The sequence below is a fragment of the Leuresthes tenuis genome, unplaced genomic scaffold, assembly GCF_036924035.1.
Source record: "Leuresthes tenuis unplaced genomic scaffold, fLeuTen1.0.hap1 SCAF_15, whole genome shotgun sequence".
Lineage (NCBI taxonomy): Eukaryota > Metazoa > Chordata > Actinopteri > Atheriniformes > Atherinopsidae > Leuresthes > Leuresthes tenuis.
The window spans coordinates 27675560-27689635 of NW_027325369.1; the positions used below are offsets into that span (position 1 = coordinate 27675560).

General features: G+C 41.1%; 2 protein-coding genes across 8 annotated transcripts in view; both read left to right on the forward strand.

Annotated features, from left to right (window-relative positions):
- adi1 (acireductone dioxygenase 1) overlaps window positions 1–14076 on the forward strand; it is a 331967-nt gene that overhangs the window by 283189 nt on the left and 34702 nt on the right. The gene's annotated exons all lie outside the window — the stretch shown is intronic.
- myt1lb (myelin transcription factor 1-like, b) overlaps window positions 1–14076 on the forward strand; it is a 108198-nt gene that overhangs the window by 85611 nt on the left and 8511 nt on the right. For 6 of the 7 annotated variants that reach the window (XM_072365642.1, XM_072365643.1, XM_072365641.1 and 3 more), the window contains 8 exons: window positions 368–594; window positions 889–1163; window positions 5159–5386; window positions 7472–7593; window positions 8835–8903; window positions 10893–10955; window positions 11056–11139; window positions 13596–13817. In XM_072365642.1, the coding sequence (XP_072221743.1) occupies window positions 368–594; window positions 889–1163; window positions 5159–5386; window positions 7472–7593; window positions 8835–8903; window positions 10893–10955; window positions 11056–11139; window positions 13596–13817 (1290 nt within the window). The remainder of the gene's footprint in view (window positions 1–367; window positions 595–888; window positions 1164–5158; window positions 5387–7471; window positions 7594–8834; window positions 8904–10892; window positions 10956–11055; window positions 11140–13595; window positions 13818–14076) is intronic. The other variant, XM_072365644.1, reaches the window with a different exon arrangement.

Sequence of the window (14076 nt, forward strand, 5' to 3'; positions counted from 1 at the left end):
ATCAGCAGCACTTTCTTGCTGGTCTTAAATTGAGGCAGTAAATGCGTATCAAATAATAACAACATTTCAGAAGTATGCAGGAGTAATAAAAGAAATGCATAAATTCAATTTGGCCTGTTTTTTATTGCATACGCCTGAAAAACAGTTGAAGCTGGGTGAAAAGAGGAGCCGGAGAACGTCCATGCTGTGGCATGAAAAAGGGAAGCCTTGCACCTTCAGTCATCTCTCCATCTTCCAGCATCATGTCTGCTCCTTAACTTTTTCCTCCAACCATTTTTTTTAACCAAACCCCAAGTTTGTTCTCCTCCCCCTGGGCAATGTTCAGTGCCTCGGTCCAACTTCCACCCCCTCGTCATTTATTTTCCAGGCCTATGTGCTTTGTCAAACAACTGGACTATCCACAGTATGGTTACAAGAACAATGTTTCCACCAGCACGCCCCGCTCAAACCTGGCCAAGGAACTGGAGAAGTACTCCAAGACCAGTTTCGACTACAGCGCGTTTGACGGCAGCAACAACCACCAGGTGTATGGGAAGCGGGCCATTGCACCCAAAGTTCACGGGCAAAGGGACAACTCCCCCAAAGGATATGATGGTACTGTTTTAAAGATCTTTATTTCTAGAGATTGAAGCTTGGATGGACTTTGTTTTTTTCAGGAGTGGTGAAACGAGAACAGTGTCAGGAAGTAATGCAGGGCAGTACTGCCAGCTGTCGCCGATATGGGGGTTGTAATAGAAATGAACACGAGTGGGTGCAGCTGTATTCTAGCCTTAAGTCCCTTTGCAAAGAAATTTTTGCTGAATTATTAAATGTAATCATAAATGCATAACACAAACTTGCAGGCAGTGCTTGTGATACTTTTCTAATGACTTTGTTTGCCTCTTGCAGCCAAACGGTATTGCAAGAACTCCAGTTCAGCCAGTAGCACCACCAGCACCTACGCTCCCAGCAGCAGCAACAGCAGCCTGAGCTGTGGGGGTGGCGGAAGGGGTGCCGGGGGAGGGGGCAGCAGCGCCAGCAGCACCTGCAGTAAGAGCAGCTTCGACTACAGTCACGACATGGAGGCTGCCCACATGGCGGCAACCGCCATCCTCAACCTGTCCACGCGCTGCAGGGAGATGCCCCATGGCATGGCGGGGAAGCCCCAAGACCTGTGCTCACAGGTAGGAGGACAGAAACGACAATATTGTCAGATTTCTGTTGTCATTTTAGTAGCCAAAATATAAATTGGATCAGCAGGTATAACAGATGTTTATTTTTTGTGCAGGCAGAAGCATCCCCTGATTTTACATTGTAGCCTCACATGACTCAAAGTCTTACAGTCTCAGAGCCATATGTCATCTTTGAAAGACATTGGCCTTCTTCTGTAGTCACTGAAAAATCCACTTTCACATTATCTCTGCGTTTCTGTCATTATACTAATGCTGGCAGTGAAACCTTACAAAAGATAAGGAGATTTCAGCTGCGGATACCACACATACATATACATTCCGTGAAAGATCTTGGCTGTGTCATACACTCAGGGCTCAGCGGGGCAGTTTCTTTATTTTCCATCTGGGAATCAGATAGGAACAGGACGAAGCGCTGTTTGACACGCCATGAGTCCAGTGTGTCATTTCTAAGGAGATAAGGCGATGGTGCTCCTGTATTATCTGCACCCAGGTGCTAAGCTGGAAAATGGAGGCCAGGGAACGAGTGCACAGCAGAGGGGCAATGTTGGTTTAATACTACTGTTGACAGCAGAGGCTGCAAGCAAATCAGAACGAAGGTGATGGAGTTGAGAATGAAGAAAGAAAAGAGATGGGTTTTGGTTGGCACTTTTCAAATGCCACAATGCAGGAAAGAAGAATAGAAATGTACTAATAAAAATAAAAAAGGAGGAGCAGTTGCAAGAAAAACAGCCAAAAGCAACTTATTTCCAAAGGAAAAATGGGACAGAATAAACTCTGCAGGACACCCTCCTGAAGCAGTGAGGACTTCCTCTGGTTCCATCTCATTTGATTGTCTGTCCTCCTCCTGCTCTGGGACCATACGCGCAGGAAGCTCTCAGGACAGAACAGGAAGATGAGAGACTTCAGAGGATTTTTTTTTCTTCCTCTTCTTTCATCTCAACACCTTGCCTCGTGTCTCACGCTGTTCCTTTTTCTGTGTCTGACTGAAACTTCACTTACACATTTATTCTGACCTTGATTTTTCACCTGTCTCTTAATCAGCTTGTTGAGTTTATTGTTTTTGCTGCTTGATTAAAAACTGAAATGCATCGCATCATGTCCTGCAACCTTTGTGCAGGTCATGGGGGTCAGGCCAACTAAAAACTGCATTTCTTTAAAACCTGAAAATCTTAGTCGGGCCTTTCAGGTTAACATTGTTATCGTATGAAATGCTCAACAATTGAAAAAGGTGTGCTTGAGAAGATTTTTTTTTTTTTGCATCTGTAAGCACAGTTTTGTTCTTACATATGTTTTAATTTTGTAATATGTTCTATAGTTATGACCCTTCAGCTTGAGAACTGCTGAACTATGGACTCACAGTGTACCTCAATTGTGCAAAAAACAAACCTTAAAGGACTATGCTGCGTTTTGCACTTGTCATATTTGTGATAACTTGTAATTAGACTCAACTTTATCTTCACTTTAAGTACCCATAACCCAAAGAGACACTTCACACTATATATGTGAGAAAACAAAACATCAGACAAATCAGAATAAATCTAGCTCAATTTACAGTTTTATTTAAATAAAATAAAATAAGAAATACTTAGATAAACTACAAATATAAGCAGTGAACATTTTTCTTGCAATAACAGTGTGGCACATGACATATTCACTACTACTAAAGCCTGAATTACCTGCAGTATACAAAACCTATACAAATATCCCCTCGTATCTTTGTGTGATCAGAGCAAAATGCAGAAAGAACTCAATCTATTTCATTTACTCGTGTTTTGTATAAATGTGAAAAACATAGGAAAACTTCATGACTATCTTGTGAAGGTTTACGTTGAACTATAAGGTGGCCTGCCATTAACTAATTAGAAGAGCCCATGGGCCAATCAGAGAACAGACTGTTGTTGCAGTCAATTTTTCTACACGTTCTGTACCATAATGCAAATTTGAATGTGTCTGTTCTACCTTCCAGTTAGAACCAATCTGGATTTCACATCATGAAAGTTAAATAGATTTAAATAGTTTAAGAGTGCGCTTGTACGTGTATTGATCTCAAACTGCTGCTGCACATAACGTTCAGTTCCATATTTTTTTCCTTATTTTAGTACATGTATGCCCTGCGAGTCAAACATCTCTTCAGAAGTTGAAAACTTATCACCACTTAGCTTCAGAAAACTTTAATTTGCCAAAGGAATGATATGACACTCTTAGTTACAGAGTATTGTCAAACTGCTTCAAGAGGCAGTTATTCATGATTAAGTCGAAGAACAAAAGGCTGGGAAACAAAGAGAGGGCCACAGAGGAAAAAATTACATGGTGTTGATTTGCGGTTAAGTATTGTGGTGAGAATTAGCAAATGACATCTAACAGGCTGCCCTCTTTACAGTAGGCGTTACCATGGCAACAGAGGTCAAGGGTTACTGGAGGGCTAGATCAGGAAGGAGTGATCTGTAATGACATTTCTTAATTCGATGTGAAGGGGTGGGCCACGTTAATTGGACAGTGACACACAGTAAAACAGCTGACAAGGAGAGGGCGGTCTGCGGAGCATATTTACAAGAACGCCACGAGTCATGACCACGCACGATGAAGCAGGAGCCGCTGGATCTGTTCTGCAGCAGCCTGACCTTTATTCAACAGAGACTGTTGCTTTTTTACTCATTTTCTGCTTGTCCTCTGCATCCTTCGCCCTCTTTTCCAAGCTGAAAACATCATGAAGTGACACCAGCTGTCTGGCTTTGTATGTAGAAGCTTAATTTGTTTTTAGTTGTATCTGTTTGTTTTGTATGACTTTGAACTTTCTAAATCCTTTTTTATTATTCATAAGGTGGATCTAATAGTGGTGTTTTTCTTTATATATATTTTTTTTGCTATTATTATTGAGGCTTGGGTTCAGCAACAGTCACGTGCATTCTCAAATCTATCTCTCTGTGTGTTGGAGCCTCACAGAGGTTTTGGCTTTAGACACCAGGAGAATCCACCCCTAGGGACACTGTCGGCTGGAATCAGCATTAAAATGGGCTTTCCTACTCAAAAAAGGGAGATGAAAACATGTTCATGCCAACCAAAACACAAACCTTAATGCTGTGGCACTCTGTAACAAAAGATAGATCAGAGAAAGCAAAACCCTCTATAAATGTAAGGTAGAAAGATGTACTCGGAGGGTGAAGTGAATACTTTCTTGAAGAGGCTGTTCTGTCGAAGTGTCCCACTTTGTTCCAGAACACTCTACAGTTCTGCCTCTATTTTTGGGTTTGCAGCAGTCTAGTTCGAGCCACTGCTGCTCATCACTGCTCCCAACCCCACCCCTAACCTTCAGCCCCTGCCCCCCCTGTGATGTCTGTTCACATTAGGTTCACACACAGCCAACACTTCGTCTCACACACACACACACACACACGCACTTGGCTGCACTATACAAACCACAGAGGCATGGAAAGAAAGAGAAAGACAGAGAGAGAGAGACAGAAAGGAGGGCTTCGCAGAGGAATGCACTCGTCCTTGAGGACTGATGACCTCTTCTTCTTTTGACCCTCTTATGAGTGTACATTGTTACTTTACACTGCACGTATCTGATGTTTCTTCTGTGACGGACTTGGGCAAAAAATAATAATGGAATGGAATATTGTTTCAGATATTTGAACTGCAGGTGTTCTTGATCCGTCTTTCAAAATACCTAAAAAGTTAAGAATTAGATATTTCAAGCACGTTTCCTGTACTTCTTTAATATGCACCATCTACTCAGTTACTGTTTTCCCCGGTGCTGATCCAACAAGATGAATATTTTTGACTGCTATGTAATCAGAAACTGTCTCTGTCTTTTATCCCCTTCTCTCCATCCCTGCAACCTTATGTTCTGCATATCCCCCTATCCTTCGTCCAATCATCTGACTTAAAACACACAACTTACCCACTCATGCACCTATCTCCTCCACTTTACCCTCATTCACACACACAAACAAAAAAAAATCATATCCACATACACCTTCCAGAGCCCCGGTCTAGATGTTGATGAGAACGGTACGTTGGACCTGAGTATGAGCAAGCGTCTGTGCAGCGGTGCAGGGGACTCGGTGCTCACACCTCTAGAACCCATGTCCCCCCAGAGGCAAGCCGCCCTGCTGGGCTCCCGCTGCTATGGCATGGGGGACGCCACAGACTGCTGGGACCTGCCTGTAGACTACACCAAGATCAAACACATAGACGAGGACGAGAAAGAGGTAAAGAGGGAATAACAAGGACAGTTTTCAAAATTCACTCAACCACTTTTTGTGGCCATATTAAGGAGAAATTATTTTATTGTTGAATTATTTTCTTAGGAGGGAATGTAGTTGGCTACCTTCATTAGTTTAGCAGAATCTCCATGAATCACTTCAAAAAGTTGGATAAATTTGGTCTGTATGAGGCCAAATTTTGGTTCATAAACCAATAAAGCCTCCTCTTTGCCCCCCCCCCCCCCCCCCCCCTTCGAATGTTTGTGAAAGTGCAAGAGTGGTAACAAGTGATGAATAGAAGAATCAAATAAGTTACAAATGACAATCAATCATGGTGTTGATGATAATTATACAGCAGTATAAGTAGCTTTGGTGGCTGATAGACCATACAGTTATACTGTCTGTGTTTCTGCCCAGATTATCCCCCTCCAGCCATTAATTCAACACAGTGTCTCCAAGTCAAACATTTGCATTGTCGTCCATGTTTCCTACCTCTCTGTCTGACTTGCTGTTGCATTAGGAATCATTAGAAAGTCATAGTAGGGATTTTTGAGGGAAACTTAATGAATCTGCATGTTAATTGATGTCGGCACTGCCATGCACAGAGCTATCTGCTCTGTTTGTACTGTGCTCTCTGCATGCTGGCTTTCTGTTTTTACATTTTGCTTTTCTCCAAAATGAATTATGCAAAGTAGCACCTTGGGAGGGAATCGGAATAGCTCATCTCATCAAAGAACTGCTGGAAATCAATGCAGCACTGCTGGGTGCGCCTGTCGACGTGCACAGGCGCGTGCGTGTGCAGTACATGTGCCTCTTTTGCTGTGTGAATATTCATAAGAGTGTGTGTGTGTCTATACCTAAATCTCTTTGGAAGGGTGTCTGCATGTATATGCAAGTACAATCCCTAGCCTACTTTTTGCTCAGCATCCCTGTATGTAGATCGCCTTACTGTCTGCTGCTTAATTGGAGAGGCTCTCTAGCAGCATCACACACTCTGAGACAGCTTTGAGGGCTGGATAATTTGGGCTGTTTCTGGACCTCTCTATTTATGGGCATTACTGTACATACACTGTAAAGCGTGGAAGAAAGAAAAGAGGATTTGCATCAACTGCTGTCGTGCCCTGGCTGCATGCACTGCAGACAAAGCACAGCCCCACGCAGCACAGCCAGCAGCGCTCTGACACCACACCACATTGCCATCTAGTGGTTCACTACCTCATTACAAGTGGCAACTCCCTGAAGAAATCATATTTGCATGCGCAAGCACTGTGAACGCGTTTGTAACCATGAGTGAGCCCGTACAAATAATTCGTTCAGCATTGACTAATTATTTGCTCTTGGGTATTCCATTTTGTGGCTCTGCTAGATGGAAAGACTGACTGGCTCAACAGTCACACTGGTTTGCCATTTTGCATTAATTTTGACAAGAATGTGCTTGTCATGTACAACACTGTGCGAAAGTGTGGAGCTGTCCCTCATTTCTTTAAATATTGCAGAAAGGAATTAAGTGCAGAAATTTCATTGCAGAAATTTTCTGAAATGTGCAAACATAAATAACATATGAAGGCAAAAACAGAGTTTTTTAATTCTATCAAACTTGAAAGTCAATATCTGATCTGAGCACCTTTATTCTTCAACACAACTCTCTTAGACAAGATTTCTTGTCATTTCTTTAAGAAATATTCAGGAATATTTCTCCAGGCTTTTTTAAGGATATCCCAAAGCTCTTCCTTGAATGTTGGCTGCCTTTTGTTCCGCTTCAATAATGGGCTCTGGGTAGGATTTGTCCCTCCATAAGACCCGTTGCCACTGATGACCCCCTGGGTTAGGTGCCATTTTATGTTTGAAAGATTCATAGGTCAGTGTTAAGTGGACTAACAAAGAAATTAAAGCACATTCCTCTGAAAATTGTCAAGTATAAGGACTAGACTGAAAATTAGTAAAAAAGCAGCCAATGTCCAATGAAAAACTTCATGATCATGGAGTGCATGCAAACACAAAGCAGGATTTCTGGATAAACGTAATTAAAAACCTTTTTGTTTCTCCCTTTCCTCCTTCACTTCTTCTTCCTCTCTTCCTGTCTGACTTAAGCCGGATGATTTGGATCCCTTCCACGACCTGCTGGACGACCGCTCCTACACCACAGATGTTAACATGCCAAGCCCCAAGCCCAAGTATGTCCATTGCAAGGAGAGTAAAAAGGACCTGATAACGTAAGAACTCCCACCTGCCTCGGCCCACTCATGCTCTGCTTTTTCCCCTTGGTCACATTTCTTTCTTCATCCATCTCCTCAGTAAACCTCAGTGAACCACATTTCTTTACCTCTCTCGCTCAACCCTGTGCTGCTGGCAGTGGCTTGCTATATGACTTTTATTTAACAGCTTTATCTATGTGCCCACTCTGATCTTAGACCTGTGAGCCTCAAGCTGCCTTCATTAGAGTTTCCCCTCTTTTGATGTTTCATATTTAAACAAAGACATTTCAAGCTGTTAGCACCATTCCACGCCAAGCATAGCTGATCGCAGGAACCAAAATATTATTCACAGACAGTGAAGCTAAACTGGAAACAATGAAAACCAACAATGACAGAAAAAAACCTGAAACAACCCCTTTTATTTCTGCAATTTCACATTTTTCTTTTCCTTCCCTTTGGCCTTATAAATCTGTCTATTTTTCCGGTGGCAGATGTCCCACACCGGGGTGTGATGGAAGTGGTCACTTGACGAGCAATTTCGCCTCACATCGAAGGTGTGACTTCCTTTTCTCCTGGTGGATTCTAAGTCTGTTTCTCTTTATTGTTTTCAGCTTACCTCAACTATGCTGTCAAACATCTGTAGGCAGGATGTCTCTTTTATCTGTTAGCCCTTTGACTATTGGCATGCAGAAGCAGAGGTATCATGGAATGAGAATAAATTAATTGAATATTGGATACAAGCTCATTTCTAAGCTAAACCCTGGGATAAAGTTATTTCTCAATGGGCCGTGTGTAAAGCCTTTTAAGCTGATGTTATTCAGTCCTCCAGGCCCTTCCCTTAGTGCAGTGCAGACTGTGCATTTGCCATTCAGAGCAAACAGATTTGCTGAGTGTTGCAGTGTGAGATGAGTCTGCAAGGATCAAATGATGTGAGACGCGGCTACTTCAGATTTTCCGTGAACAATTTTACAATTCCAACAAAGTTTTTGGAGAAAACATTTTAATTCTTGATTCAGTCCAGTTTGAATCCGGAGCAGATGCAGTAAAAACTCCATTTTCGTACTTTGGGATACTCAGAGGGTTAACATTTTTTAATCAACTCCCTGCACTTGCATCATGGCTTTCTTACATTTCCTGGTTGATATTTTATTTGTGCATGTGTGTGGAGTGCAGGCTGACTGTTTTGTGTTAGAGTGGTTAAAGTGTCTTTGTTAATTATTATTTTGGCGTAACTAATGTTCCGCTGATGTATTTTTCAGTCTCTCAGGTTGTCCTTTAGCTGATAAAAGCATTCGAAGTATGCTGGCCAACAACGCACAAGAGCTCAAGTAAGGCGTGAGATGAGTCACTGATACGTGTGATTTGTGTGTCTTGCTCATTCTTCTAATGTTAACCTTATTTGTGTTAGTGTACATGAAAATGACTCATGTCAAGCTTTGTGTGGCCACAGAGACTTGTACATATATTCTCTCATCAGAAAATCAACCAACAGTGGCCGCGTTTCCCAGATTCTCTAAGAAGCTCTCTAAGAGCTTCTTAGAGAATCTGGGAAACGCGGCCAATGACTGTATCATGTCAACATTTATTGTTATCTCACTGCTTATTTACTTGTAGTCTAAAAACTGATTAAAAAAACCACTGGATTACTTGGTTCTTCAATTCTATGAGTGCATGCACTGTAGTTTATTTTGTCCCTCTTTCACTGACCTGCTGCTCCAAATACTCTCTGTAGCACAAAATGTTTCAAATCCTCAGCTGAAGATAGTTTCCAATATATGCTTTCTTTCCTTTCTTTTGAGATGAATTGATTAAAAGCCCAATAATAATCTAAAGGCCATCTGCTGTAGATTATTTGACCTTTTTACGACCCTTTCTGTTTTACTCTGAGAACTTGTAGTGAGACCGAATTGTGCATCTTTTGTTTTGGTCTTTTGAAGGAGTTTTATGACCTTATCTTGAAGCATTCTATCAACAGCACTAATGTTTGAATGACTCAGAATTAAATGTCTTTAGTCGGGGGCAAGTCTTGATCGTAATTAGAGAGGTCATATTGTTATTTTGCACGTCATTTTCACTCTGTGTGTTGTTCAGCTTTTTGTGCTTTTAAAAGGTATCACAGGATCCCAGGAACAAATGGGAGTTATTTTTACCCCAATGGGAAATACTATGTCTGTACAACTTAGGACGCTTATAAACCAAGCCAACATCAAGAATCAGCAGCAATGGAAAGTCTCCATGCTGCGGTTCCTGACGTCATCAAAATCTAAACAAACAAAATAGTAGTCAAACACACTGCAAAGACCATGTCAATCTGCTAGCTACATCAAGCCATTTAGGTCTGCACAAAAGGACATAATTCTTAACCCCAGAAGGGCCAATAGGAAGCCGGAAGAATGCGAAGATAAAAACTTAAACAAAGCAGCGTTTGAGACATTATCCCACTGTCATTCTCTTATTATTGACATCTCTGTGTAGTTGACAGATATGGTTAGTGAGAACTTTATTGCTTGAGTGGCGTTATTTATGGTTTCTATGGCAGCAGACAACAAGGGGGATCTCTCACTGACTGATTGAAATTACCGAATCAGTTGAATAAAGAATGTTAACAGAGTCCAACAGTGTGTTACAGCCTGAAAAAGAGAAAAAAAAGAGGGGTGTTCACCAATGCTCGATTGATGTATAAAAGCCCTTAAATGCCTTATTTGTAGTTCTGACTTTTCTTCTTTTACTTAATGACATCATCATGAATCATACTTGCCTGAAGGTTAGTTTGACAGCTGAGAATGAGCAGATTTCTGACACTGATGTTTCTGATAAATCACCTGGACCTTAAAAAGACAGGTACACCAACGAAGCATTTCAGACAGAAGGTGACAAGAGGTGCTTCAGAAATGAACTGTATAACAAAAAACTATGCATTCTTTACAACCATAAAGCACCTTGATCGTTTCGAGTACACCTCCAAAATGAAATTCTGAACTTGTAACTGTTAATACAGTGGACTCTTTAAATAGTATTTGTTAATGCTGAAATGACTATTTTCATTAGACAAAAAAAAGACAGTTAGCAGGAGTCTGATGTTTTACTTGCTTGCCCTACTTATTTGAACTGCCATTATATCACTAAAGCAAAAAAAAGCAACAATAGCTCTCAGACTGTGCCATACTGTATGTGAGTCACAGCCTGAAGAAGTTACTGTTTAGGAAGGGCAGACAGTAGACAAACATTACCATAAATATCAGTTTCTGTGGTATATTCTCCATAAGACACTGCACTTTTCTTTAGACCCTGAGCCCTTTTTGTGTTTTCTGCCCCAGGTGCCCGACACCAGGGTGCGATGGTTCGGGACATATCACCGGCAACTACGCCTCACACAGAAGGTTTGACTTAAATCACCTGATACATATTAAACCATCCTTCTATTATCCTCTGTAGTAAAGATCTGTATAAAGATAATGTTACTCTGTCATTTATCTGCAGTCTTTCAGGTTGTCCGCGAGCCAGGAAAAGTGGGATCAAAATCATCCACAGTAAAGAGAATAAGGAGGACCAGGAGCCTATCAGGTACAGTACAGACACTGATCATCAGTCTTCTGTCCTGCTTTAAAACCCTGAGGCTGAAACTGCCTCCCTGCCACCAACACAGCTCACTGTTCACTGCTTACCAGATGACAAATGACATGTGATTTTGCATTTCCTGTTTAAAAATGATTCTGTATGAAACTGATTTCTAATCAGTCCCGCTATATCTTGTGCAGTCGCTGTATGTCCTAATGTTTTATATGTATTCCTGTAAGCAGGAATAATGAACTATTAACTCTGACAAGACAGATGTGCCATGAGTGTAAAGTTTCTAAAGGTGTAGGAGGAACTTCAGAAGTACAAGGTTGTAGCAGTTTAGAGAGGGGAGTTTCTGCAGTCTCTGGCGAACTCCTGCAGACACACAAGTAGGAAAAGACAGATAGGGAGAGATAGAGGCAGAGAGAGATTGATTGACTACCTAAATCCCACAATGGGCTTCTGTGGCCTCAGCCCTGCAGCTGCATTGATTTCTCTGGTGGTGCAGAGCACAAACAACACACTTTGTCCATTCTTAAGATTGTCATTCTGTTGGATTCTGAGGACAGTTTGTCACAGCAAACCCTGTCAGGATCCTCTCTTCATATTAAGATAACACTCTGTAAATCTAATAAGATCAAAAGGGATGCAGCACATGAAAACAAAGGTTTTTTTCTAGAAGAGTGTTTCAGTTCTGCAGGACTAAATGTAAAGGGACGACAATCAGCTCCATCTTTCACTGCACCCTCCTTCAGTAGTAGGTCCTCTTCAGGACCTGATGAGCCTGAAACTCTTTTATTTCTGTCACTGGAAATGTCTGCTCAGAGCCTCAACAGTGAGGGGCTGCAGTAAAGAAGGGAGGCGTAAAGTAATAAAGTAATGAAACTGTTGTGGGTGAGTGTTTAAAGATGCTGTTCCCATATTAACCCTCTTAAATTTCCTTTTCTGTCGTTGAGAAAAGAGTAGTCGGACTCATCTTTGCAGCCTCTTATGGGGAATTTATTGATCAGAACAACACAGAGACTTGTACACCTTGTGACCTTGTGAGATCTTCTTATACCTCTTGATATCATTCTGTGTGTGCGGCCCAAACCCAATCTCTATCCAGCACCTGCTGTCTGAGAACGCTACCACACCTTCGTCATTAGACAGAGTTCACTCTGGTCCTAAACAATGTGTGATTCAAGCAGTGTCAAGGCCCTGCTCTCCCCACATTTCTTGCAAGACTTTGTGAATAATACAGTTGCAGCTGTAAAAAGAGAACCCAACCACATAAGATAATGTGAAATAGCCATGTACAGTAGGTGTACTTACATCATGATGTCCTCTTTCCACATTTCCAAACTCACTGAATGGCGAGACAACTTGTTTAAACTGCTTATTCTCAAATTATTGATTCATTGTTTTGTATTGTCTATAAAACACAAGAAAAACATCTCCCTTGATCATTTCCAGAAATACCATAATAAGTCTTGTTTTGTCTAAATAACAGTTTTGAGAAGATCCACTAATCGATCAATAATGTCAGTGATGTCAAACCGTGCGAAGGCACAAGTGCCTGTATTCATGAGTCAATGCTCTTTGTGTTGAAATGACAAAAGTTCCCTTAATTTTCGTATCAAAAAGAAAAAAAAAGTAAACACAATATTGTTAAAAGCAGTGATCATGAAAGTCTGTGAGCACAGTGTTTTCCTTCAATATGTTTTTTATCAGTCTGATGGATGATGGCACGTTGAACAAAGCACTGCAAAGCATTACATGGAGCTTGACAGACACTGTTCAGTAAAAGTCAGGCAGAAAATGAAGATCAAACACAATGTATGCTGTACGATAGAGGTATTTTAATACTGACTGAAATGTGAGGTCATGATGTTACCAGTCACACAGTGATGCAACATCTCGGAAAGGTATGATGAAAGGTTTAAGCAAACAAAACGAAGAACTTAAGAAAAACTTAAAGATTAAAACTGTGAGCTTGGAGATTTTTATGGTAAATATGGTAAATCGAATAATGAATTTATCAAATTCCTTGACTTTAGACAGATCTAAAACATGAAGAGAGAAAGAATGATACTCGTCAAGGTGAATGAAAAAACCCTTTTTTGCAAACAAAACTGGAGTTTTCAGCACTGATGCTAGCTTTTACCATAATCCATTTTGTGAGCTGTGACATTCGGAATAATTTTCTGCCTCATTGCATCTAACACTGGTATTGATGCACTGCCAGCGTTCTAAAACTGTGATAAGGCAGCCACTGGGACAGCTTTGAAATGGCATTGATCATATCTTCTTTATATCAAACCAAAATAAATTGAGGGAAACAGAAAAAGAAAATTTACTCATGTAGTATTTGGTGTTTTATTCAGAGGCAAGCAAAAAAAGCAAATAAAGCAAAAAAAAAAAAAAAAAATGCTGAAAAGATGAAAAAAGAGCTGAGTTTGTTTCACTCTGTTCTCCCACAGGTGTCCAGTCCCAGGTTGTGATGGTCAGGGACATGTGACAGGGAAGTATGCATCCCACAGAAGTGCATCAGGATGCCCCATAGCAGCCAAGAGACAAAAGGACGGCTACCTAAACGGCATTCAGTTCACATGGAAGTCTGGAAAGACAGAGGGCATGTCCTGCCCGACACCGGGCTGCGACGGCTCGGGGCACGTCAGCGGCAGCTTCCTGACACATCGAAGGTGGGAACGTGGCTGGAATATTAAATATAAAGATGGAGAGAAAGACTGTTAATGAGAATGTCTGCTGCCACTAGCTTGACTTAAACATCCTTCCACTGTCGGTCGCTGTAATGATCAGTACATGCTTTAAAATATTTCTTCGGTAAATTCTAAACTCTGAAAAACTGCGTGTTGGTATTTCATATTTAGACTTTTTCCAATAAAGTTATCTCTTTTTGCCGCTAAACAGCGTACATATAACTCAACATTTTTTCCTTAT